The following is a 27,426-nucleotide window of genomic DNA, read 5'->3' as shown; positions in this document are numbered from 1 at the left end:
ACAACTAAAAACAGCTAGTTGATGTTTAGGGGGTTATAATGTAAGCAATGATAATGCTATTACCTTAAATTGCACATTACCATTCACTTAAAATACAGTGAGGAACTAATTAGCAGACACTGCAGTAGCTACACACTTTCTCTCCGTTTGTGTGGCTCTCTCTCCCCTTTCACCCACACCTCCACATACACTATGGGCACACACACACACACACACACACACACACACACACACACACACACACACACACACACACACACACACACACACACACACACACACACACACACACACACACACACACACACACACACACACACACACACACACACACACACACACACACACACACACACACACACACACACACACACACACACACACACACACACACACAAAAAGGGTTTCAATATGAGCTGTAATAATTTATTCAGCCAATGCATTAAATGACTGGTCTGTTCCCATGGAAACATTAATTTGGCGATACTCTCAACATGAGAATATACATGTTCATGTGTGTGTGTGTGTGTGTGTGTGTGTGTGTGTGTGTGTGTGTGTGTGTGTGTGTGTGTGCGCGTGCGTGCATGCATATGCTCTGTTGGCAAGCATGGGATACATTTGCATTTGTCTGTCTCTGAAGTGCCTGAATGTGTTTACAAGTGAGTGGGTGTGCAGCTTCATGCATACATCTACAGTATATGTGAATGCATGACATGTACAGTGTGTTGTGTGTGTGTGTTGCGCGAGTGCATGCGTGTGTGCGTGCTTACTGAATTCCCCAGTCAAGTACACGGCCTGTGCTCCTGGTATCCATTCTCTAAACCGCAGGCCGTTGTTGGGCTGCCTCTGGACACCATAACATTGGAAGCCCTTGGTGAAGTCATCCATACTGCCTTCAGACTGCACCAACCTTCCCAACTGTTCATGGAACAGCTTATACCTAGGAGGGAGGGGGAGAGACAGAGAGAGGAGAGACAGAGATAGGAAATGATTACACCATCATCCCATGATATTCAGCATGTCAGAATCGATCATCACTTTAATGGTTGCAGCATCTATAGGCTACTACCATCATACGAAGGACGATCAGTGCTAAGTGGACAACAATGAGAAGCGGTCCACTCCACTCGGCCAGCTGGGTCATACATGGAATTCATTTACGTGACCCCAGAAGGCATCAGGATGGTTCTGGGGACAGATCATCTGCCACAGCTTTATGTAAAGTAAAGTGAAAGTATTATTAGAAGGAAATAAGACAATTCCCTTTGTCGGACTGTTGACATGCGTGGCCGGTTAAGAATCACCCGTACCTCCCACCCGACATGCGTGGCCGGTTAAGAATCACCCGTACCTCCCACCCGACATGCGTGGCCGGTTAAGAATCACCCATAGCTTCCACCCGACATGCATGGCCGGTTAAGACACATGCGTGACCGGTTAAGAATCACCCGTGGCTCCTGACATGCATGGCCGGTTAAGACACATGCGTGGCCGGTTAAGAATCACCCACTTTATGATAGTTCACCTGCAACAAGACAGTTAAACACAATCAATTAAGACACATTTCTGTCCAGCCTGCGGCAGCGTCATTCACAGGATGTATTGGCTTGATGGCTTCCTCATTGGCTGACAGAATCCTGTAGCACTCACTGGAGTGTAATGCCCCCTTGTGGCGCAGTGCAGAGCCAGAGCCATAGAGTAAGACAGAGTTATGACAACTCCGTTCACTTCATGGGGCCAGTCCAATGGCGGCTATTCTACATACAGTAGACGTGGCGAATTGGGACACTGGAAGTTTTCGGAATTCAGTGGAGTCTATGGGCTCGTGTGAGTACATGAACCACGTGACCGGGCTGTTTTCTGCCCCCTCGATCACTGTCGCAACTCTGTCTTACTCTATGGCTCTGGTGCACAGTCTGTGGCGCAGTGGAGCTATAGCTCTGTATGTGGTGTTCTTGGCAGGCGAGGAACACAGTGACCATTTTAGTAGAAAAGACAAACATTGCATATTGATTGTTTTTATTTATTTAGCACAGTATAAAAACAGTACAAAAGGGAAGATGCATAGAAGATAAAAAAGAAAGTTCTGGGAGGAGGCAAGAAGCCCAAGGGGCTTAGGAGGCCTCAAACTGTGTACCACAAAACATTAAAAACATGAACATGAACAACTATGAACTGAAGCATAGAACAATTATTACTAAATGAAATACACTTATGCATGAACTTTTATCTTTTTATCTATTTAACTTGTAATCCCATGAACTCTACTATGAACTTGAGTAGGAATGAATTATAATGAAAACAAACAACAAAAAATAGCACAGAGAGAGCTAAAGTAGTAGCCTAAGTAGTGTAAATTTACATTACTTTAATACTCTCTCTTGCTGTCTAATGCCTTTCGAGATAACATTAAAGATGGTGTTCACTCCTACTGAAAAGCACACACTATTCAGTCACGAACAATCACACATGCACAGATGATCACACGGTCGCAAAGACACAGGCGTGTGCTTTATACACACACCCCCACAGTCTACTCTACAGACAGTGCTCCGAACTTGATCCGGGGGGGGGGGGGTTATAAGAGCGTAGAAAGATGTGGAAGATGAGGCACACTTGACAATCCCACGATACAGTGAGAAAGCCCAGGGCTGCATTTGCTTTCATTTCAAACACAAAGGGAGAAGACAGCAGAAAAAAGTTGTTCAAACTTTGGTGGAAGCTTAAGGCGAAAGAAAAAAAATTGGTTAAGAAAAACATACAGTACACGACGTAAGTTACCAGCTTCTTTGAGGGGCGCCAGCTCCTCCTAAGCACAGCTTTGTGTGTCTCAGTTCAGTTCATTTTCGGAATGGTGGACATACAGTTCTGCATGTTTGTACCACGGAATGTGATGATTTGATTGGCTGAGCACGGAATGTGATGATGTACAGTATGATGATGAGAGCACCCCTCACTTTATTTAGGATAGACAGAATTTGGGGGGCGCCTGTCCCTCCTATGCCCAGCTTTGTGCGTTTGTGTATACCAAATAACGACGATTTGACCCTCACTTCAAACGGTTGTGTGAAGTGAGGTGTGTTTTATCGATGCCATGCTGTTTTGGACTGTTTTGTTCAGGAGTGTTTTGAAAGAAGCCATGATGCACATTGTTTTAAGGGATGGTGTCAGAGCATTCCACATTTTGGTGGGAGATTATAGTAGAATGGTACCAGATGCCTGTTGCTCCCTCTAGTATTGTGGCTGTGGGTGTCACTCACTTTGGTGAAGTAGTTATTCAGGGATTGAGGGTATTGAGTGCATTGGGGGCAATGACTCTTTGACCATCTTAAAAAACAATTCCCATTTCTAATTGCTTAATCCTGTCTTATACCCTGAGCCATCCCAGACTATAGCACTACAATGTGCCGTGCACAAAAAAATTACCCTCAACCAACATCAGAGCCACGGATTCCGTTCTATACTCTGTAGAATCACTTTATTCCAAAAACGAATAGCTACAGTACAACGTGATCCAACGACCACAGACCCCCTGGCAGTCAATCACATTCATTCCAGAGGGAAATTATCCTGCATCTCACTCCACATAAGAATTGGTGGTGTGCGTGCGTGTGTGTCATGTCTGTGACATGAGCGCAATGCCCCGGTATCTCTCCAGGTCTTTCACTTTGTCCTCTCCCTCTGTCTCGACTCTCTGGAATGAAATCAATCTTTCCTCCATCTCTCCCCTCAGTCTTTGTCCGTCAGTACAATGTCATTCTTTCTCCCTCCCTCTCCTCCTCGTTCGACTCTCTGAGTATAAAGTCCCTTTTTTTCTCCACTATCCCCTCCCTCTCCGTCAGTACAAAGTCACTCTCTCTCCGTCATCACTCTAAAAACATAAAGTCACTTTGTATTTTTTCTTTCTTTATGGATATAAAGTCCAGGATCTCAATTTAGAAACAAGAATAAAAGACTGCAACCTGCAACTTCCACTATTTACAAGCGATTGCACAGAAAAACAAGCCCAAAGTCGCTTATAATAAGCAGACATGGCAACACTGGCAGTGAACCCCCAGTGAGTAACATCACCTCTGTCCGCCTGGAATATTGCTATCTCTCTCCATCAATGTCTTTCCATCGGTTTAGCTGACTTTCAGTTTGTGAGTCCTTGTGGCCTCTATCATTGACTTCTGGTACATGTATGTTCTTTCTCTTTCCTCCTTGCAATTTATTTATTCTGCCTCTCCTCTATCCATCCTTTTATATATCAATCCATCTATTGACAGAAGAGGACTGTGGTGCTATGAGGGGAATGCCAGGCAGCCAAATATTCCCATGAAGCAAACACATTTAACTTATAAGTGTAGACACATGTCTGGTGAGCAACTGTCCGAAAAACATGTCAGCATTGATCAAAGTAATTGATAAGCTCAGAGGCATATAATGTCGATTCCCAGAGTTAACGATTCTGAGTAATTTGGGGTCCTTGATTACCTTCCCTAATGGTAACATGTCATTATACTGACCACCCATTAGTCTGACCCATTACTGACCCTATCCTAGCCTCGTTACCCAGGCTTTAGTCTGACCCATTACTGACCCTATCCTAGCCTCGTTACCCAGGCTTTCATGTTCGTTCGCAGTCGGCTCAAATGTGAAGTCTAAAGTCAGATAAAATGTGAAGGAAAGTGTGGATTTTAAGAGAAAGGACAGCGAGAGACATACAGAGAAAGAGAGGTACACAGTATGGTCACAAAGGGCAGGCTTAGTGTGTACCTACTGCATGTGTGTTCACTGCACAGAACTTTGAAGTCATGTATGAATAACCTGAAAGAGCCGAGCACGCCCCCATGGGCCCCTTCTGTTTTTAAACATGGAAACTCTCTGTCTGTCTCTCTCTCACTCTCGCTCTCTTCCTCCATTCATTTGTCTCTCTTCCTCCATTAATTTGTCTTAGTCTGGGTTTGTCCAATAGCCGATCTACAAGCCCACGTGTCTCAGATGCAACGCGTTGGGACCTTCTGGATCAACATTAGGCATTATTGTGTCCATTCATATAAAGGAGCTTTATTTGCATGAGAAAAAATAAGTTTGGTGGTACAGCATTGTGTAAACAGAACTATGTCACATTGCGTTGTTATATACATGGTATGTATGGGTAATTGTGTATAAACTATAAAGCTTTTTGAAACAAATGGAACCAGTCACTTTGGGACAAATGGCAAATGGCAAATTTGTGTCTCAAAACTATTTAAATAGAATGCAAAAAAGCCTCAGATTTAAAATGTGTTTAGAAGTAGCAGCTCTGTTTACAGGTGCACTAGTATTTTTTTAAAGGCTAATCAGGGACTACGAGGGCAGTTTAATTAATGTGTGTGCCACTGCCAGCCGGAGCAGAGAGTGTGGGGTGGCTTGGGGAGAGGTGCCTTGGGAACACCCTGTCAAGCGCATAGTAGTGCATAAACAAACACATCTATCACACACATCAATCACAAGTTCACAACGCCGCGCGCACACACTTGCTTGTAGTTGTGGGCGCGCGCGCACACACACACACACACACACACACGACAACCATGGAGCAAACTTGTCTCGTCAAACCACGTGACTCGCATTGAAAATGAATTGCGAGCCGTGCGACACACAGAGGACACCAGGGGACACCAAGAAGACACGTTGGGTGACTGAGGCCTTAGACATTATCAATCGATGCCGTTGGTACTGTACAAGTATGTATGAATGTTATGTCCATGCCTAACTGGCTTGAGAGTAGAATTACTGTAAAATAATCAATCAACATGCATTTACCGTATAGTGCACCACCTGTGGCTGTGACCAAAGGGTGCAAACTCGGGGAGGTATGAAATGCTAGCACCCCAAGTGATTGCCATCATTGTCCGTCAAAATATTGCGGAACGCTGCAGTGCCTTGCACCGTTGGATGCATATTTAAGTTTGCTGCATCTGTATTGATTTTTCACATGCACCGTTTCACTGTTTTTTACCGAGAACTCAAGAACTCGAACTCAATTTTCCACAACTCAGTTCACCCTGCATTAAATCAGTCTCTGTACTTCAACACACCACTTCAGACATCAGTGGGCCTCAAAAAAATGGATTCTCTTTGATTTCAGCACTATGTCTCTGAAGGGGACCTTGCATTTGTCTGGTGCTCTTTCATAAGAAGCTACCGTTCGCAATGCATCTACAGTACAATACAAATCCTAATTAATTCAGCCGCTCAGCAGTAGTGTGTCTCAAACATTTCAATGTAAAGTACCTCCACATTGATAGGCCTGAAAAGGGTTGTGCCAAGGACCCCCCAGAAGAGAAGATCGCTGAAGAAAGGGGAAATTCTAAATGATTCCAAATCTACACTCATAATGTATCTACAGTACATATTTTAATTAAAGCTCAGCCTCTCAGTACTGTACAGCATTGTTTCTCAAACTTTCTCATGTGAAGGACCTTCACAGAGGCTCATCTGAAAATACTTTGTATTTTGGTGATAATAAAATAATAATTCTTGGAAGTTACACAAACACACTTGGGAGAATTGTGTGGGACCCGTGATGTTGGGGAAGTGAAGTGATATCACTGACATGGAGAATGACTACAGTGACAGCATCCCTGCTCAGGAGGAGAGAGGTCAGACTGGTGAACACAGTTACTGTAAAGACAGAATGGTGCATCATGCTCCAATGAAGCCTGCCAAGCAACTGTGAAGACAATTGACAGAAGCATCATGTACCAGAGAGGCAGACAGACAGCCGAGTTCGATCAGCTCAGGGACAAAGTTGACATGTTATCCTTCAAGCAGGACAATGATGACAAGGTGCAGAACGTAACTGGGCCTCCGTCCTATGCAAAGCTGTTGGTCAGGATTCCTAAAAAAATTAAAATAAATAACGTTTTTATCACTCTATAAATTCAGTGTGTACTGTACATATGTGCCATTCCAACTCTTTCTGAAAATGCATTTTTTTCCCCTGCAGGTTTTATTCACTGATTAGCTTTGCTAATTCTACTGCTTTGCTACTGAAAAGAAGTGTCCAGCAGAGGAACTTATCTATTCAGGGAATCTGAATAGATTTAACATACACACCTTGGCAAAACTAGTGGCGTGTCGGATTCAGGGAAGCTCAAGCTGGTGTGGGCAACATGTAAGACTCCAACATGTGCAACATCTACAATGGGTGGGCATGCATTCCTGACTTGCATCATTCCCAAGTTATTGTAATAAGAATGAGACTGAATTTAGACTGCATTCCTGTAGTAACCATCCTATGACAGAGGCCAGTCAATTACATTGAATATCATGCACACTACAAAGCTAGAAGCTGCTGCTTCTAGCTTCTAGCTTCGTAGGTGTGAACGAGGCATTAGGCTACACTCTACATTCAGCCCAGTACGAAGCAGATTCAAATTGGTTTCACTAATACTGTTGCTATAGAAATTGTACTTCCATAACAGACTTCAAATTGTTCATTGAGAGGCCACAAACTTTATTCACAGTACATAAGCTTCATAACACTGTCAAGTGTTTCAACTCCACAGGGAGTCATACCATTTGTGACTAGTGGTGGTGGGTGGGGGGGAACATCACACAAAACTGCGACTATCTGGAAAGTCTGTCACCTGGTGATGTGGTCCTAGCAGATGGAGGGTTCACCACGGGAGATGCTGTGGGCTTGTACAGTGCTCATCTCAAAATAACTGCCTTCACTAAAGGGAAACGGCAACTGCACCCAAGTGAACTTGAAACTATACGAGGGGACTAGCAGCTGTTCAGAGCTACGTTGAATGGGTCATTGGTCTCGTGAGGAACAAGTACACCATCTTAATACAATGCACAATACCCATCTCTCTCTCTGCCAGACTGCACCACCAGGAGAGCGTACATCTTACACCGTGCATCTCCAAGATAGTCAGAGATTGCTGTGCTTTCTGCAATATTTAACCATCTGTTGTCCCCTCGAAATAGCAATAGTTACACCTTGTTTACCCAGTGAAACAAATAACAATCAATGTACTGTGCAGATGCATGGCAGCTGCTCATTAATATCCACTTTGCAATAAAAAGAAATAGGTGGCAGTGAAACACATTGCTCTTATTGAATTAATAAATGCACCGACTCTCTGTACGTGTGTACGTACGTTTGTTATCCACGTAACTCGAGAACCGTTTACCCCACGGACTTCAAATTCGACACACGTATTCCACAACACCACACCACATGGAGTGCAGTGCCCGGCCTTGAGTCGGTCGTATAGATGGTTGTCCAGAACTGCCAGAAAAGGCAGGGGCAGTGGACCTAATGAGAACTAAGTACCCACACCTGAGCACAAAGCTGTACAAGTGTACTCTTCAGACATTCTCTGCAGACCACTGCACAAGGACTTTCCACAACCGCCATCCCCTCATATATATGGCCAGGCCCATATATGCTCATATACCGATAACACCAGGGATCTCTAAATGGCCATAAAAGGGACAAGAACAGACATACATAGAGAGCTCCATAATATGGAGTTCTCTATTATATGGGCATAAAGGGATACATGCAGATATCTACATGTATGGGCACAAAAGGAACACAGACAAGACGGTTAAAACGGGTGCTATGACCACGGATATAACGTGTATTGTATACTAGGGTGGGGTATGCATTACCGATTTTCATTGTTCCCAACTTGCATCGTTCCCAAGTAGGCCAGTGCCCAACGGGCACAGGTCTAGTTGTTAATAAACCAGTAAGTCAATAGACGTAGTCCATACGTGCCTATGCACGCTGGGGCTGCACAATATGGACACAATTTCATGCCTACCGTAAATATGTATGCCAAATAACTCAACAGCGATACAATATACCTATACTTTCACACTTATTTTATATGTCAAGTGTAACAACAGTTTAGTCTCAATTCTGCAACATGCATTTGAGATTGATATAGGCCTACATGAGCTTGTGATGGAGCTTTCTTCAGTGCCACCGTTCCATCCTCCCAGAATGATGGATGCAGCTTGCAGCTTCTCATAGTGAGGAAGCACTACCTGGTGTTGAAGCTGCAATGTATCTCCAACATGCCAACACCATGGCAATGTATCTCCAACATGCCAACACCATGGCAATGTATCTCCAATGTATCTCCAACATGCCAACACCATGGCAATGTATCTCCAACATGCCAACACCATGGCAATGTATTTCCAACATGCCAACACCATGGCAATGTATCTCCAACATGCCAACACCATGGCAATGTATCTCCAATGTATCTCCAACATGCCAACACCATGGCAATGTATTTCCAACATGCCAACACCATGGCAATGTATCTCCAACATGCCAACACCATGGCAATGCATACAGTCAATGTATCTCCAATATGCCAAAACCATGGTAAGTGCATAGTTACAGTCAATGTATCTCCAATATGCCAACACCATGGTAAGTGCATAGTTACAGTCAATGTATCTCCAATATGCCAACAACACCATGGTAAGTGCATACAGTCAGGCCAGAGTTCTGGGTTGATGATGGACCGTGGTGCCTCAACCTGGAAGTCTTCATGCAGATCTTGCATCATAGCTATAACGTTTTCCCGTGCCATGTCCTCGTTCCTATGACCCCATCTGACAGAAAATGGAATCCAAACTTTGTATTACAATGTGACCACGTCCGAGTGAGTCTGACTGCCTATCAACATCTAGCAGAAAGCTGTTGGAGTCTGACCACAAAACAGTGTTTTATCATAATGGCTCTATGAAAGGTAAACACCTTCTGGTAAATGCCGATAGGCAGCCAGTGGCATGTAGACAATGAAAATTAATCCTGCTGTATGCATTATTGTCTAGCCTGAACCTCTCTGGAGATGCACTGTAGGACTATGCATAGCTCTCCTATTAAACTGTTCTATAATCTATGTACCTTGTTGCCTCAGTGGAGAAGCGCATGGGATAGAAAATCTTTTTGATCATGGATGCAGGTCTGTCTGCTCTGGCTGCCTCACAGAATACTGACGCAGGGACTCTTCTAGCCCTCTGATGAAATCATACTCTAGCTTTAACCATCAAAAGGAACATTTTGGGGGGAGAGTCGAGAGTGTATGAATTATCATTGCAGAGAGAAACTTTTCTCCTTTTTTACAAAATGCAGGCCACAATATACCCAAATTGATGACAGTTCTTTTTGTGGTTTTTCTTACTTTCTTACTCATTATAATTTACAGTATATCTAAACACGCATACATAAATGCTAGTTGAAACTTGGAAGTAACAAAAGAAGTGAATTCTAAGTGAGTTAGCAAGCTATCTAGACTATAATGTGGTTTGAAAACATGTAATGTTAGATGGTTAGCCAATTGGCTAACCACTAAAAAAAAGAAAAGCCAGACACTTATCCAAGAACAGTTTTTCATCTTGGCTAATTTAGGATCATTAACCCGTGCTGAAGTGAAGTAATTGTAAACGTCAGTGTGCTTAAATGTCATCCCAGAATAAAGAGAGGGGTATGTGGATATAGTACAATGTATAAATATTGGCAAAAGCGTATTTAGAGTAACTGAGTAAGCAGAGATAGCTATTCAATTGGAAGTAAATGCGGTAAATGATCAGCCGATGATGACAGAAAGGAGATTAATGAGATATTAAAATAAGTATCAAGCATCTGTGATATTTATAGTCCCCTTTTATCCAGCCAATACACATTTTCTCCCATTATGAAGTATTACAACCAAATATAGTGTTCTGTAACAGCACTATCCTGAGCCTCAGGCCTAATTCCTCATCATTAATTGAGGCCATGAACTTATCTTAATTGTCTCCCCTAGTGGGGTGTTTAATGCAGCAGACACTTTTTATATTTGATTTGTTGCCGATGTCGATTTTTGTGTATTTTTGTCTCCACCGAGCACACACCAAGAGAAACTCAAATTAATGTTTAATTGAAATAATAAATGATTAAATCTTGAATCACAGCCCTCACCATCAATTACATTGTTATGTTTTGTCAGTACTGCCTTGTCAGTGCTGCCTACTAAGTTTTCACCAAGCCTTTAGTTGGTAAAACGTATTTTATTTCATTTTACATTTTGGACCCTGGCTTATAAATATATTTAACAATTTCAAATTTCTCCCATGTAATGAGTCTATTATCGGTCTGTATAAAAAAGTGTATTGTCCATTTTGTTGGACATTTTTTCTCTTTTTACCCCCATTTTCATTGTTTGTATTGGGATTGGGAAGAGGCACAATACACTCTTTCAAATATGGTCGGATTTGTTGTTAAGTTATAATCATAGTGTTAGCACCCACTCATCCCTTGTCCTCTGCTTACAGGCTATTGTAGCATTAATTAATCCTCAGTGCTGACAGGCATTCAGCCTTTACAATCTAATTGTTCCATGGAGATTAAGACTCAAAATGATGCTCTTGAAGGGTGTTCATGAGCATGTTTCAGTGTGTGGGTTTGTCCCCCCTCGACAGCTTTTGCTCATTCTTCTGTGGTTTCGCTTCAGGCCAGCCCTAAACAGCTTCGCACTCGCTTCAACAAGCACCTTCTGTTTATGTGGGTGTGTTTATATGAAAGGAAATTGCTCATAATTTGGTATAATGTATATGGAAAGATAACATATGCACTGTATTAATTCCATATGATTTGCTTTTACCACCCTGAACTAAATTAGCCTTGTCTGGCCTTAAACCCTTCGTAGTACTGAATGTGAAATGTGGCTTCGGAGTAAAAGCGACAATGTCTTTCCGACACCCCAGAGCTTCTATTTTGAAGGAATCCCGGCACTGATTGTGTTAAAGTGGAATACCACTCATTTTCAACATTTTACTGCATTTATATACCTTAGAGCTGTTGTGTGGAAATAATGGGGGGACTTTTTTATTATTTCCATACAACAGCTCTAAGGTATATTAATGACGATGAAATTGTTGAAAATTAGGAATTCCCCTTTAAAGTGAACACAAACGCTGGCACAGCTTAACTACACATTTGCTACGACCTAGCGGCACAGAAAGAACTAGAACAAGTGCCTCTCTCTGCACAGGTCTCAAGCAGGCCAGTTCAGGTTGTGGCCTCCTGGTGGCGCTATAATAGGCCATTTGTTCTCATGCCTGATTTTTGTTCCAAAAATGTGTTTTGCAAAAATGTGAAAAGGGTGGGATATATTCGTCAACCGAGTAGGAATTAAAGTGCGTGAAAGATTTCATGTAAATTGCACGCTACGGGCCAATACTGCAAACTTTGAAAGCCAATGTTAGCCAATTAGGATGGAATATGAAATATCGGACAGATCCGTCTGGAGCACATGACATGACTATAGAGATACATCATACTGTGATTTGCTGGATTTTTGGACAAAATCAGGAGTAATATTAAAAAAAAATGTTTTACAAAAGTCGGCCTCCTGGTGACACTATATAAAAGGCAGATGTGAGAAATGCGGGACCGTACCTATGTTCCCTCAGCCCTATGTTCCCTCGGGTCCGCGTCAATATGCCGACGGTCCGATCGACAACCTACCTCAAACCCTCACCCTAACCCTAACCTCCCCCGGGGCAGACACCTAAACCTAACCACCCACCCTCTCCCGACCCCCAGCGCACCTCGGACCAATGCTCCTTCTGAGGGAACATAGGGCTGAGGGAACATAGGGCTGAGGGAACATAGGTATGACCCCAAAAATGCAGGTCAAAGGTTTGTCCTTGGCCTCTAGGGAGTGTGCATGCAACATTTCATGCAGATCGGTGCAGTTAAGTTATAGGTACAAATTGTGAAAAGCTGCCTCATGGTGGGGCTATAACAGGCCATTCTGGAAAATTTGGGGCAGAGGTTCATCGTTGCCATCCGGGGAGTGCGTGTGCAAAGTTTGGCATCGACCGGGTTAACGGTGCCGGAGATTAGCTGGCAACAAATGGACGGACGGACACACGGACGGGGACACACACACACACACACACACACACACACACACACACACACACGGATGGAGTGCAAACTCTCCCCATGCCTTCGGCTGGTGGAGACAATTAATTTAGTTTAGGAAGGCTATAAGCTAGCCCAGGATAGTTTTGATCAAGTTAAGGGAACAGCAATCACTGGCCTACGAGTTAAGCAAACCACTTCAGGAACGCGTATAGATGTTTAAAATTACTTCGCTCACATGTTGGAAATAATTTTCTTTCTAATGTGGGGTTTAATGACCTTTTGGTGGCACACCCCGTTTGCCGTCTACTCCAGCCCACAAATTAACCACACTGCAACAGGGCGTTTTAAAGTCTGTTCTAAAGCAAGCCTGTAGTGGCACCCCCTCCTCTCCCTGCTGACCCCTATCATCAGCACCCAATCCATCAGGCAGGTGCCACATTAAAATGGTGCTCTACGTTGTACAGAACACCCACACACACTAGTCCATTCAGAACATGTGCATCCACGCACGCACACAGAGGCACAAGGAGTCTGCGACTCTGTGTCCACACTTGGCATGTACAGTACACATATACAAGTCCACATAGGCACGCACACAAGTCCACACACACACACACACACACACACACACACACACACGCACACGCACACACCATATTCAGGAGTGGCAGTTTTAAAAACCCATTTTCCCCTTGGTTAAGCAAGCAGCACCAACACTCTACTAATGGAAAACTCTGCCCCTAAATGAGGTCGGAGAAATTCTATCTTACACACTAGTTGCTGTGAATTCTAATAAAGCGGGCTTTACAAGTCCTGTAGGCCATAGCATCACAAAGTGAACATTCTCAACAGTACTGAACCGTTCAAATCCACCGAAATAAAGGTCTATGTGGGATCTGAATTCACCTGTGCACACATCATTTCTGTACTGTCAAATTACATCTGCACAAGGCTTGAACCTGAGCATCCCTAGGCTATTCCGGGTATTAATGCATAACAAAATATGTGAATACCGGTACATAAATATATCTACAAACATGGTCTGTGCATAGGGAGCTTGTAGATCCGCAATTTCCGGTTTAAATATTTTATGTAGAGGGAAAAATGGAGGGAATTTATCATATTTACAGTATACAGAGCTTGTCATAGAACTATGAGGGCAGTGAAAAGAATTAATCGTAAAGAAGGTAAAAGTTTGAAATGATCGTGATCAAGGCACATAGTAGGTACATAAAGTCTATCTTTTCATGTGTGTAGTGGTGGTGCACGTGTAAACGTAAGGCAGGTTTTGCAATTGTTCATGTCCTGTAAGCCTGATTCTATATAAACTTGAAGTTAACAACAGCAGGTGAAAAGTCGAAAAATGCACCATGGCACATTCACACTAACCGTGGCCAAGGCTTTGCTTCTGTGTATCAGGCAGCCAGCACACAGAACAAATACATCATTATATATGCATAGGCAGGAACATGATAGAGCAGAAACAAAGTCATGCACTCTATGCACTTATTTTGGAAGTTCAGCTCAAAGTACAAAGTATGTTTAAGTAAGATATGAGAGCTAAAGAAAAGACAAATTTTACCTCTGGGTATGTTGTGGCTACACTACTTTCAAGCTACAAGTTCACACTATTCAGTACTGCAATTATGACACACTAGGACTGTAGGACATAACATTCCTTTGAAATTATAAGTTAAAATTCAATCATCTAATTCCCATGACCTTGCAAAATTCAAAATGTATTACTATTTGTAGTGAAAGAGTGGCGGCTCCCCTGAAAGAAACATGAGCTCTCCAGAAATCCTCATTTGAGAAATTTAGGTAAAACTTAAAAAATATAGTGATTTTTGGTGCCACTGGTTTTATTTCTTTGAATAAATGCATACATTAGGTTCCTCAAAATAATAATAGGTTATAGTAAAGTGTGCGTCACTGCGCATGTTTATTCGTTCATGCCAATTTCTGATAATTTGTCTCTAATAACCACATGTTGTCTAATGTCTATTGATGCTGTGGCCATCCATCTGTGTGCATTCAACTCAATGCGCACGTTACACGCTGCAGGATGACCATGTCCTGTGGGTTCATCATTATCATGGCATGCAACCCAGTAGGTCTGGCCTGTTTAACAAAGTAGCCTAATGCAAGCCTGTCCACTGTGTGTTGGCATTTGTTGTTCGGCGGAGAGCAATTACAAAAACATTGCTGTGACACAGCGGTAACATTCCTTCACGCTACCATGGAGATGGTGGTTTGAATCATTAATGGATCATGCCTCTGGCTTGACACCTAGTCAGTCACATGTGTAATTATGAAGTATGACAATACTTGACCAGGAGTCATTTGAAAAGGTTTCATAATGCGTTACGATTGCATTATGAGCCTACCTTATAATTATACTGTGTGACATTGCATTTATACATGAAAGTCAGCATCATCTCATGAGGTTTTCATTTACTACTTCCAATGGTGTGAAGTCACATTCATGTCTTTCTATATAATGTGTCATGATTATTTATGAGTTTTTATAACTATAATTTGTTATGTGTTATACACATTATAAGTATGCTTATAATGCATAGCAAGTGTTACCCAAAAAAATACACATACCGTACACTACAGCAGTACAGCTTGTGTAAATTAATAACTGAGACGGTCTGGTCTTATTTCTATTGTGGTCCTCATGGTGTATAGAATGGCAACCTTGGCATTAGATTACAATACAGTTGGCACTGTAAAAAGAGTGCTGTGTGCATGCATGGGCACACTTTCCAGCAGCCATCTTTAGAATTGCTTTAAAATGCTAGAGGTCAAATTGTCTTAAACTTTAGACAATTTGACCTAGAAAGATTCTCCCTCTAAAAGGAGTTTATTACAGTAGTCGCTAGTCACTCTAAATATATTACACTTACCAACCAAGCACAGTTGTATCTAGACACTCACACATTAGCCTATAATGGTCCTGGCGTTATACTGTAGTTAAGTGCCTGAAGACCCTATTGCTCTACAGACATTCTAGGCAGGAGCAACGGAACACAAAAGCAACAACCATTACTTGCAACCGTCACATTACAGAAAGTCATCTCATAGGCATCCTAAGAATCGCCTCATGAGAGTGAACAAAGCAGATATGAATTCAGGTTAGGACAGCCAAGAAGGGATAGGAAATTGGCAAAATGGTCCAATATTGTTTAATAACAGTAAATCACTTTTCCGGTTATTGTTTTGAAATGTGCTATGTGCAGCAAATAAAAGCCTTACTTGGTGTACTTCTTTACAAAACTACTCGCAAGATCCCAAGAACAAAACAGCCCGAGTAGCCAATTTATTTAAGGCATATCATCCCTCAGACAGAACAGGCTGCTACTACAAACACTGAGGCATGCTGTGGGTTTTACTATGCGTAAAACAGATTAGATGGCCCTTTAAAGGATTCAGTTACTATTCCAATGGCAGCAAAGTAAGTGCCCTGAGTAACTTGTGGTTGAACGTGTGACGATAAATGTGGCACCAGAGCCAGGCGTGTAGGTTTCAGTGTCCGAGAAACAGGCATTCTCCGGGGCTTTTCATGTTTAACAAAGGCTTTGGGTTTCAGCAGACAGTACAGCCAAAGCAAATCAATGCAGACCTGTAGGAATAACAGTATGCTGATGGGAAAAACAGGGGCATTGGCACAAACTATGCCAGTTAAGGAGCTGAATACTAACAGGTAAATGACGGAACAACCCCCCCCTGTGGAATTTCTGGTTTTGGATAGAAGAACTTTTGATACTTTGCATAATGCCTTGCATGCTCTGACCGATTCTGGCTGATCAGAAAACAAGATACAGGCTGTGACCCAGTGCGAACCCAGTTATCACACCTTCTCTATCCATCTATCTCGTATATATCTATTAGGGCTATCAAAATTATTACAATCTTTAAACAGATTAATCACAGCTTCAAAATTAATTAATCATGATTAATCACCATTCGAACTATGTCCAAAATATGCCATGTTTTCCTGTATATTGTCGTGGAAATGGAAAGATAAATGACAGAAAGCGGATATTTGATTTAACATACCTATGTAGTATTCTGTTTATTTATTATAACAAATCCAGTGTGGTAGGATCATAGGATATTCTTATGTGTGTTATTCTTCTTATTTCCGCTTGTAAATTATATTTTAGTAGGGGGTGCCAGGTAGACTCCTGTCTACCAGAGAAAAAAATATTTCTCCTTTTTTATGAGTTCTTCCTCATCTGGATTTAACCACAGGTTTGCAACCGACACAGGACTTATATATAAAATATAAACCCTTTGTATTGAGAAATAAACACCATAAACTACTTTTCAAGTCAGTTTCAAGTATTTTAGTGAAGGAATTCAACCCACATAAATAAACAAATCAGTTCATCACAGTTCATAAACCCAAAGGTTGAGCGGCGCTGTCTCGCTCTGTCTGTCTGTCTATCTGTCTGTCTCCACACTCGCACACCAGGCCAAATCAACAGGGCATTTAAAACAGGCGGTTGGCAGGGGTGAGTGACAGGCGTCATGAACAGACGGCTCGGGGACCATTTCAGGCCGTCACAATGTGTTAATTGCGTTAAATATTTTAACGCAATTAATTAACATAATTAATTACGGGCCGTTAACGTGATCATTTTGACAGCCTTAATATCTATATTTCTAGAGGGTTCGCGCATCATCATCATACTCTGAAGTTATGCAGGAACGCCTACTGAAGCAAAAAACTACTTCCTGGCCTTGACAGCCCATAAATCCAACGAAAAGTCCTATCTGATTGCATTGAACAACGTTAAACAACGTTAAACTCACTTTGCCACTCACGCCAGTAAACCTAGACATCTGGTGCAGAGAGTTACGGCTAACTAAATGGTTCTGTACCTGTGCTGCTTCTGACGGGGAGGTCATTGTATTATGCTTCCCACCCAGATATGGCTATGCCTAATTCTAATATACTTGGGGGGGGGGGGGGGGGGGGGCAATACAAAATGTACAACCTGGCCAGATGCCACCAGGCTCCAGCCACTCTCTGTCATATGTTCTGGTCATGCCCATCATTATCACAATTCTGTTTTTGAGACCTTCTCTTACATCTGTGACAGAGATCAGTCCTAACCCCTTCATTGCCGTGTTTGGAATGGTCCCTGGTGAAATGACGGCATCGGTCGTCCAATCCGTCACTATAGCCTTCTCCTCCCTATTGGCCCGAGTTGAATTATTGTGACAATCTGTTTGAGAACAATGTAATGTGATGCAATATGATATGACCTTAGTTATTACCTTTATACTTTAATTTTACTTTATTTTATTGTGCGTTTGTTTTGGTCCTGTATTTCAGTCTTTTTTATTCATTTCATTCACTCAACTAAGTGTTCTTAGTGTATGGTATGCTTATGTGAAGTCTAGTGGTGTATATACGTATGTAGGTACAGTATGTCTTGTGTGTAGAAAAACCAATAAAAACCATTTAATAGCCCTTCTGGGCACAGGTCTCCACCAGGAGGATAGGAGTGTGTGTAATGTTTTACTGTAAAGCACTTTGGTACAACGTAGTTGTTTTTAAATGTGCTATATAAATAAAGGTGGTATGGTATGGTATGGTATGGTATGGTATGGTATGGTATGGTATGGTATGGTATTAGGTAATATAAACATGTTTTGGGTTTTCTTTGCAACAATTTTCTTCATTTTGTTGAGGAAATGCAGGTCCAGATCACTCATAGCATCTCTGAGGATAGAATTCTGGATGAGCAGGAAATGTGCAGAATTTTGTACAAAATGGGCCACTCCTTGAGGTTGATTAGGTGTGTCTTCTCTTGAATCTAGAGGGACGCACATGCACCGTTTCGTTCCGTCCCTGCACGTGGCCGCGTGCACGTCAAAAATGACTGGTACCATGGCGTGGTACTGCGTTCTACGAGCATGACACCACTGTGTATGTCCTTACCCCCTTCCACCTTCACTCCCTTCATTTCGTCTATCCCTGATGTATGTCCTTACCCCCTTCCACCTCATTTTCCTCGTTTTTCTCTCCCTGGCATTATGTCCTTACCCCATTTCACCTCAGTCTCCTCTGTCTCATCGACATACGTCCTTACCCCATTTCACCTCAGTCTCCTCTGTCTCATCGACATACGTCCTTACCCCATTTCACCTCAGTCTCCTCTGTCTCATCGACATACGTCCTCACCCCATTTCACCTCAGTCTCCTCTCTCTCATCGACATACGTCCTTACCAGAACGGCAGTACCAATGAGCCATAGCTACTGAACATATACATGTAGTCTTCACACAGACACGCAAGGATCCACTGAACTACACTTTCAGAGTTAAATGAAGTTTTTTGGCAGGGCCAGCCATAGACCATGTACAACAAATGAACGTGTCACTGACTGAATTACGAGCAGCATTGGTTGGCCTTTAGTCTAGTGAAGGACTAGCCAAAGCTGAGCTGTCTCTCTCTCTCTCTCTCTCTCTCTCTCATGAGTCTTATTCAACATCTCCACCCTCTTTTCTCTGGTTTGACACCAATAAGTTGGAAGGCAGCTGCAGGGGAGGGGACACAACTGATTCTACGCACGCATGCGCACGCACACACACACGCGCACACGCACACACATTCCCAAATACTTTGTAACATAACATTTAGTGTGCTTATTTTATAATTATGGTCACCGATGTGCCCACGTGCCATGATTATTGATGGCGTAAACTGTAATCACCTTGGGCGATCATACAAAATTAATTATGCAGCATTGCCATTGGCATGCAGCAGACGCTAAGTCCCAGTGGCATCAAAGCCTTTGGATTTGGTGGCATTATTCACTGTACCTTCTAGAGGTTGGGTGGAACAAAAACCCTACAAGGAAAAAGCACACTAACTGAGAGGTAACTCAGCGTTTTAAAAACACTTTGGCCTCATTTAGACGACGGCAGTCTCCAGATTTGTATTGACCCTTGACACGTAGACGCACACTGAATACGCTGTAGTGCGAATGCCATGCCATGCCAGGTCGCTAGATAGCAGTGACGGATTGCCAGAGATAGACCAGTCACCCATGTAATAATTATTAGAAACTATCATGCTTTGTTTGTTTACATCATGGTTTACATTCACCATCGCTATAGTCGCTACAGTACATCTGTATTTGTAGGATGAGCGGGGCGAGGGAGTGCTTGCTAATTCTAGGAACTCCAAATATCACCTATACGGCTCTACATCAATGTAATAAACATATGCGTTGTGAGCCCACGTGAGCCATGATGTCAAGTTTTGCGGATTCATCGCTTTGCCTGTTTACATGGAGACGGGAGGATACAGCGTTTTCAAAGATTTCTACTCTGGAAGGTGGTTTCACTTTGTTGCGTTTTCACCTCCTGAAAATGCCGTTCTCGTCTAAAGGGACACCAGCAAACGATACTTTATTTTGCCGTTTTCTATGAACACCGTTCTCGTGTAAAGGAGGTCTTAGGCTAATCCCTCGCATTCTGTGAGGTGTTTCTGTATGTGTTTCTGTGGGTATAACAAGAGCATACTCAATTCTTACTCAACTCTTATGGCATATATGGTGTAAACATTTTAATCATTTTAAAGTAGCAAGTAGTAGTAATGTTGTAAGATATTATATTAACACTTTAACACGGTTCAATACTACTACATACTACAGTGTGGTCTGTCAATGTGGATTCAACAAATCTTTATTATCTATTGCCAACCACTGTCTATCACAAGATGACTAAACAGCTGTCTCACAGTCACAACAGACAAGCCTCTTCAAACGCAAGGCCATTTGAATGTGACACTTCTATAAGCAAAAACTATTTCAACCTGTATACCAACACTCTTATTATAAACCATTCTGGATTAGAGCATCATCAGCTCAATGCCCAACATGTACAAGTACAATGTTATTACAGCTACTGTCAGTCAAAACTGTGGCAAGCACAATTAAAGTGCAGGAAAGCTCTGAAGAGAAACAAAGAACTTCTCTAACAACCAAGTTCATGAATAGCACTGCACAGACCTTCACCCCCTTATCTGCCATGCAGCCTTGCTCTGACCGCCTGGCTGCCAGGCAGGTAGACTGGCACCAAATGCCTGCTTATTTAAACATTTTTAATGGAATTAGAAGCGAGGCAAAGCCACAGTGTTTCTCATCACGTCAAAGCCAGTTATGCATGCTGCCTGGAATGCATGTTTTATTCAAGTCCATATTTCTCAATAACATTACATTGTTGTCTTTTACGTTTGTTGTTTTTTTCACAGGCTGTTGCTCGATAACACAGGCCCCTGGGACAGGGCCTTAGAATGGAAATGGTGCTAATGAAAAACATGGTCTGAGGAAGAGTAGGCTGCTGTTCCTGTGAAGTCAAATTAGGTTTTCTTTCTTGCATGTTTGATACTTGGACAAAATCATGGAAGAAATCCCATAGTGCCCAAATTTCCTGTTACAAAATATAAGAAAAAAGCTGTAAACATTTCTATAAGAAGCAAAATATCTCCAGACATAAAATAAGATTGAACAATAGCCTTAGCGCTGTTTTTTATTTTTTACTCCCTTTTTCTTAATTCAATGTTGTATTGTCAATTTGTCATATAAAGTGTCTATCAAGCCAAATTAAAATCCAAAACAACTCTCACTTTATGGATGAATCATTTGAACAGAGGTAGTTCTAGGGGGAATATCCAGAGAACTCAGCAGTTTTCCAATTCGCCGTGGTTTAGTGCATTTTAGTTTTACTTCGCCTATGGGAAAAATGCATTGGCCACTCGTTGTTCTGAAAAGGGGGCGGGACTGCGACGCTCTATTGAGGTACCAGCACAGGTGGCTCACTTGCTCCCCCATTACACACCACTTTATGCATTCGGAAATAATTATGCTCCAAGAGTACTGGAATGCACCAGGGGTGCATTCCAGCATGCAGCCACGGGGTGCTCTTTCTTGGTCGTTCCGAGTGCTCAGAGCATCGCTGATCAAAAATGTAAAGTACTGACTGACACTCTCTAAAAATAACAGATGTGCAAGTTCACGATGTGATGCATTGCAACGCGTTGTTTGATTGATTGATATTTATATTAGACAATAAAATGCAAACAGGGTACAGTCAAGCACATTTGGTCCAAAAGGACAAAATGTGGAAGGAAGAAAGACCTTGCTGTCTTGTTTCCATTCGGGTCCCATGCATTCATTCGCCATAACAATAATGACAACAGCAATTGAGATATCTCAAATAACATTAAATCTATGTACAGTTCCCGTGAACTTGTAGATCGGCTATTTTTGGCAAGTGTAGAGGGAAAAATAAACAAATTACAGGCCCATAGTTATAGAGGGTTTAAGTGGTTAAAGATGTTATGTATGCATCATCTGACAAAATAAATAATTCAATATTCAAAGGTTGTACAACTGAATATCTGGCAGCTTGTTTTTCTCACATCCTAAAATACCGCATATTGCCTCTCCCATTTCATAACAAATTATTATACATCATTGGGTAATACGTACATTTTATACGTAAATTTTTCACTGTTAGGATTGTGGACTGGGGCCGTTATACCAAGTGATTAAGTGATGTGTATTGTTGTTGTTTTGTATTTATAAAATATATATATATAAAAAAAACACCCACATGCACTGAGGACTCTTCTCGTATCAGGTTCTGAATCAGAGATGATTATACTGAAGGCTGAATAGAGTTGGGCAGATGGCCTACGGGGGTGATCTTTGCAGACCTTCAAAGATTTAAAAGATCAAAAGTAAATAATAAAATAAAATAAAATAATAAATGGAGATTGCTCCACACAGGGGTTGCAGCGGAAGATGCTCACCCGAAGATGCTCAGAGACTCAACCTATTCAGAAAGAGGCTGAATTTAACCTGCTGAATATATCCGCCTCTGCATCCCCAGCAATCTGGAATGTTGCTACCGTGCAGGGGCGAGGTGGGATTGGGAGGGGAGGAACTCTGTTCATCCATTTACCTCCATATGGCTCTATGCTTGGCATTGCTCTGCACAGTTCTTCCTCTTGTTAGAGGCATCTGGGATGGGAGACGAGCCATCTGAACCTAGCCAGCCACATTACCAACACATGTAAACACATTTGTTCAGCTCCACAATGAGGTAGAAATTCCTATTTTATTCTTCTTTTTTGTGAACATTTTTTAAATATTCGCTGCACGGACGCCAGGAATATACAACTACGGCTAATTAAATTTCCGCCCGCCTCTCTTGCCTTTCTGCTCCATCCCACACCAACCGCGTGACTTATTTGTCGCTTTTTGGATGAGGATTGACGGGTTGCCAAGATACCTTGGCAGGGATGGAGGACAGGAAACCATTAAGACAGATATAAGCAATCAATCAGATGAGGATTGTTTGTACTTCCCACAGCCAAGTGCGTATGGTCATTCAAAAGGAAATGATGATACCCGCTACAAATTAGATGCATGACAAAAGGAATTTATCAGAGCTAGAAATGACATGGCCTCGGTAATGTCTCCGTCAATAACAATAAATCAGATGTGGGGTGGGCATGACAAGGCACAGGGGAGGAATTAAGGAACTAGCTCGTACTCGTCATGGTTTTTTTATCTGATAATAATTGGCTGTTTATTTTGGCATGACTTCAACCATGCTGTGAGGAAGCAGTTGGAGAGTGATGAAATCAGAGAGAAAACACAAGAAACGTGAATAATGAGGGAAGAGGATAGGTGGGAAGTGTGCAAGTTATTTTTAGTGCGTTATGTGTGTGTGTGTGGGGGGGGGGGTGATACAAAATATAAAATTAAGCCAAATATGTTTCACTATGCTATACCATTCTATGCTACACACTGGATTGACTGGTTGGTTAATATTATTGTTGTCAATTGATTGATTGATTGATTGATTGATTTGTAAAATGAGCGATAATGTCAAGATAATGCTGAAAGAGCTGGCAAAGAGCTAATGAATGTGGTGTCCATTTCCCACATTAACAACTCTCCAGTTGCAATAAATAAATACAATGCTGGTTATAACTTATTTATGGACAAAACATGAATATTATTATGTATCTACAATCTATGTCGTCATCACATGTTTTTTAAACTTCCTCAATGTGTTTTTGCATGCCTTTATATATTGGATATAAATTGCTTCATCATAATTGTTCTCACATAAACTTGATACCTTTTTTTATACTTGGTTTAAGGATACTGTGATCATGCTCAGCCACCTCAATCTATCGAACTATAAAGTCTCTGTATGTGTGTAATCCACGCAACTCCAGAACCGTTCGCCCCACCGACTTCAAATTTGACACACGCGTTCCACCCCATCACAGGGGGTGCAGTGTCCGGTGTCGAGTCTTCCAGAACCGCCCAGAAAAAATCTCTAGTAGCCAGTGCCCAACGGGCACAGAGGCTCGGGCTCCAACGGGCACCGCTCTAGTATATATTAAAAATCACACCCATGTGAAATGAGGGGCACTCTTGTCCCCTTTCATTATCAATGGCAAATCTTGAGACGTGTGGGGACAAAAGCTGTTTATAGAAGGGGCTAAAAATCACACCCGTGTGAAGTGAGGGGCGCTGTGAGACAGACACCTCTGGCTGCAAAACACAAACAGAGAATGTAGATTTATCACAAAACCACAAAAGTATGTTTCAGACATTCTGCCTGGAATAGGGTTAAAATTTGCTTTGAACCAAGATTCTTTTACTCTCTTCACTTTTAGTTGAGTTTATGTGCCTTATGTGTGCCTGTGTGACTTGTGCAACTGTCAAGAAGTTTCTTCAAAACGGAGAAATACATAAATTTCACATTCATGAGGGAATGCATTGAGATAATGCTTAAGGAAAGCATAGCATCAGCTCCCGGATGCGGATGGCAGATAAGGTAGACTAGTGCTGACAATGCTTGACTAAAACACATTCACATTCGGTCTCCTTACCATGCTGTCAAGTGCACTGTCTCACTCTCTCCTTACCATGGCCTCTCTCTCTCTCTCTCTCTCTCTCTCTCTCTCTCTCTCTCTCTCTCTCTCTCTCTCTCTCTCTCTCTCTCTAATCAATTTAGGCATTTAGCAGACGCTCTTAATCCATGGCTAACCTATTACCACAAGAGTGGCGTAAAACAACCGCAAAAAAGTAAAAGAAAGTCTACAGCTCCATCCAACATATGTCCACAGTCCACACCATGATGCAACACAAGACAGGCTCTCATTCAGCAGCCACAAAGACAGAGGGGAATATCATGTAGTCTCCTAATCTGTATCAAAGCTCTGAATTAGAAACTGGTGATATATGCCCTGGTTTAAATTACCAACCACCTATTAATAATTGGCCGTGACATGAAGATATTAGGGCTGTGACAGCCAGGGCCATTTTTGTCCTAACCTTAGCCTGGCCTCAATTACAAGCCACGTTATCACTCATTAACTTCAATCAAGTCCTCCCCATGGAAGGAGAGTATTTATTTTCGGTCAAGGAGCGCATAGCCATCATATCACGACATCTATTCGAGTGTGAGGAGGATGGATGTGTCACCATGCCAGGTTTCCACTAGTCATTATTTTTAAATTAAAATAACCTCTGATAAACTGTCTATCGCTGTGCGGCTCTAGAGAAGACGATGGGTCTTCAACAGGCGGTAGACAAATCTTTGTGTTATTGCAACACGTACTGTACACTGCGTTCTGAGCTGAACACTGTGAACAGCTAAAACAAGAGTAGATCACGTACAGAGCCAAAAGGTCAAGTGTGCTAGTATTAATATTATTAGAAGATATAACAAACTAAACTAGTAAAAACATTAATTTATACAATGATGATGACAGTGCTGCAAAACAAGTCTATGAAGCTATATGAAAAAGCTTATAATATGCCACATACTTTTATAATACAAATGTAGTTGGGCGTCCCTGCTTCATTTCTCTCTCAACTAAGGGGTCCTTCCTCGGCCTGAAAAACGTTATATAGACAGAAGACCCCTGTTCTAGACTATTTTTGTGGTTACAGTTAAAACGGTTGCTTTCACAGGCCTTACATTTCAAACCAAGCAGCCAACATTTGATTTGTAGGCTATATGAAACAGGATCATGAGCTATCATCATCAATATGCTATTTAAAAAGTAGCATAAATTATCCTTTGTTCTCCCCAGATACTCAAAACATAGATTAGATTAGATTATTGAATCATTCTTTATGTATTATTATTACATTATTTAGTTATCTATGTTTATAAATCATTTTAATTAACCTATAATACATAAAGCAATGGTATAGTTTACTTTCGACTAGCCCAACTTTCCACTATCTGGCACTGTTATCTGTTATCTCCAGAGCTATAGTTACTGTAGGTTATCTCGGTTATCTCGCCAGCCTTTTCAAGGAGGCTTCAGTGAAAGTTTCTTCTTGCTTGGGCTTGAAATTGAAAAGGTTGCCCACCACCAGTGCCACCACCACTGTGGGCTGTGCTGTGCCCCTATGTGAGCGCCCCGCTTTAACGCAGTGCGTTGAACCGTGACATTATTGTAACCTTCGCTAATGTCAAAGTGACAGCAGTATGCTGGCGGTGTGTGTGAAAAGAAAACACCATGTCTTGTTGCTCACGGCGGCTATTTTGAGTCTCAACATCACAAGGTTCGCCGTGCTTACGTATTGGGTTACACAGATCAGAGAGAGAGGAAGGCAGGCATGCAGCGCCTCTTCCTTATCAGTCGACAACAACAATAACCAAAGCTTTAAAGTTGAACTGATAGATTACCTCCTGCGCACCTCGTCCGTGTACGGGGTTATGTAGGGGTCTTCACGGTGAAACTCGTCAATGTCAGCCAGTTCAGGCAGTTCGGCTGGAGAATCTTCACCCATTTTTTTTATCGTACGCTTGTGTTGAAGCACGAGAGAAGAGAGAGAGCACCCAGAAATGTAAGGACAACTTGTTTCACACAGTACACACACACAGCACGATTTCAGTTGAACTTCAAAGTACCCGAGAGCGTGGTGCGAGGGGGCGTGAACTGTTTTAGGAACCACGTGTATGCTTGTTACCCGGCCCTCCCCTGTAGAAACTCCCCCTTCAAGTCAATACTGAATACCCCCAATGTTCAAGGAAATGTGATGTAACACACACTGGACCACTGGACTTGTCTTTACATAAACTTTTCTCAAATGAACTGAACACATATCGATATATATATATACTGTACATAGTGTGTGTGTGTGTGTGTGTGTGTGTGTGTGTGTGTGTGTGTGTGTGTGTGTGTGTGTGTGTGTGTGCGTGCGCGCGTGCATGCAAGCATAACAGTGCACGCGCGAGAGAGAGAGGCTATAGTGAAGTGAGTAGAGAAGTTGTTTGTAATATTATGCGAGAGAAGTAGTGGTGAAACTCCTGTTATGGATGATGCAGGGATGTACTGCTGTTACTGCTGCTGTACTGCTATTTGTCCATGTATTTATGCATTTTCATGTTGTCAGGTCAGGGTTTTATGAACACATTTTCCAGACATCTAT

The 27,426-nt window shown here is 42.1% G+C and overlaps 1 protein-coding gene across 1 annotated transcript in view; it reads right to left on the bottom strand.

Moving 5' to 3' along the window:
- LOC308326781 (1,4-alpha-glucan-branching enzyme-like) overlaps positions 1 to 26,889 on the bottom strand; it is a 142,452-nt gene extending 115,563 nt beyond the window's left edge. Inside the window, exons 1-2 of the mRNA XM_080779810.1 lie at positions 26,681 to 26,889; positions 771 to 940 (exon numbers count right to left, since the gene is read on the bottom strand). Coding sequence (XP_080635936.1) covers positions 771 to 940; positions 26,681 to 26,784 — 274 coding nt within the window. The 5' untranslated portion in view covers positions 26,785 to 26,889. The remainder of the gene's footprint in view (positions 1 to 770; positions 941 to 26,680) is intronic.
- Between the last annotated feature and the right edge of the window lie 537 nt (positions 26,890 to 27,426).

Source organism: Protomyctophum bolini (assembly GCF_963924005.1).
Source record: "Protomyctophum bolini genome assembly, chromosome: 13".
NCBI classification, from domain to species: Eukaryota; Metazoa; Chordata; class Actinopteri; order Myctophiformes; family Myctophidae; genus Protomyctophum; species Protomyctophum bolini.
Note: the sequence above shows the minus strand (reverse complement) of the source record. Positions and strands in the feature narration are given on the sequence as shown.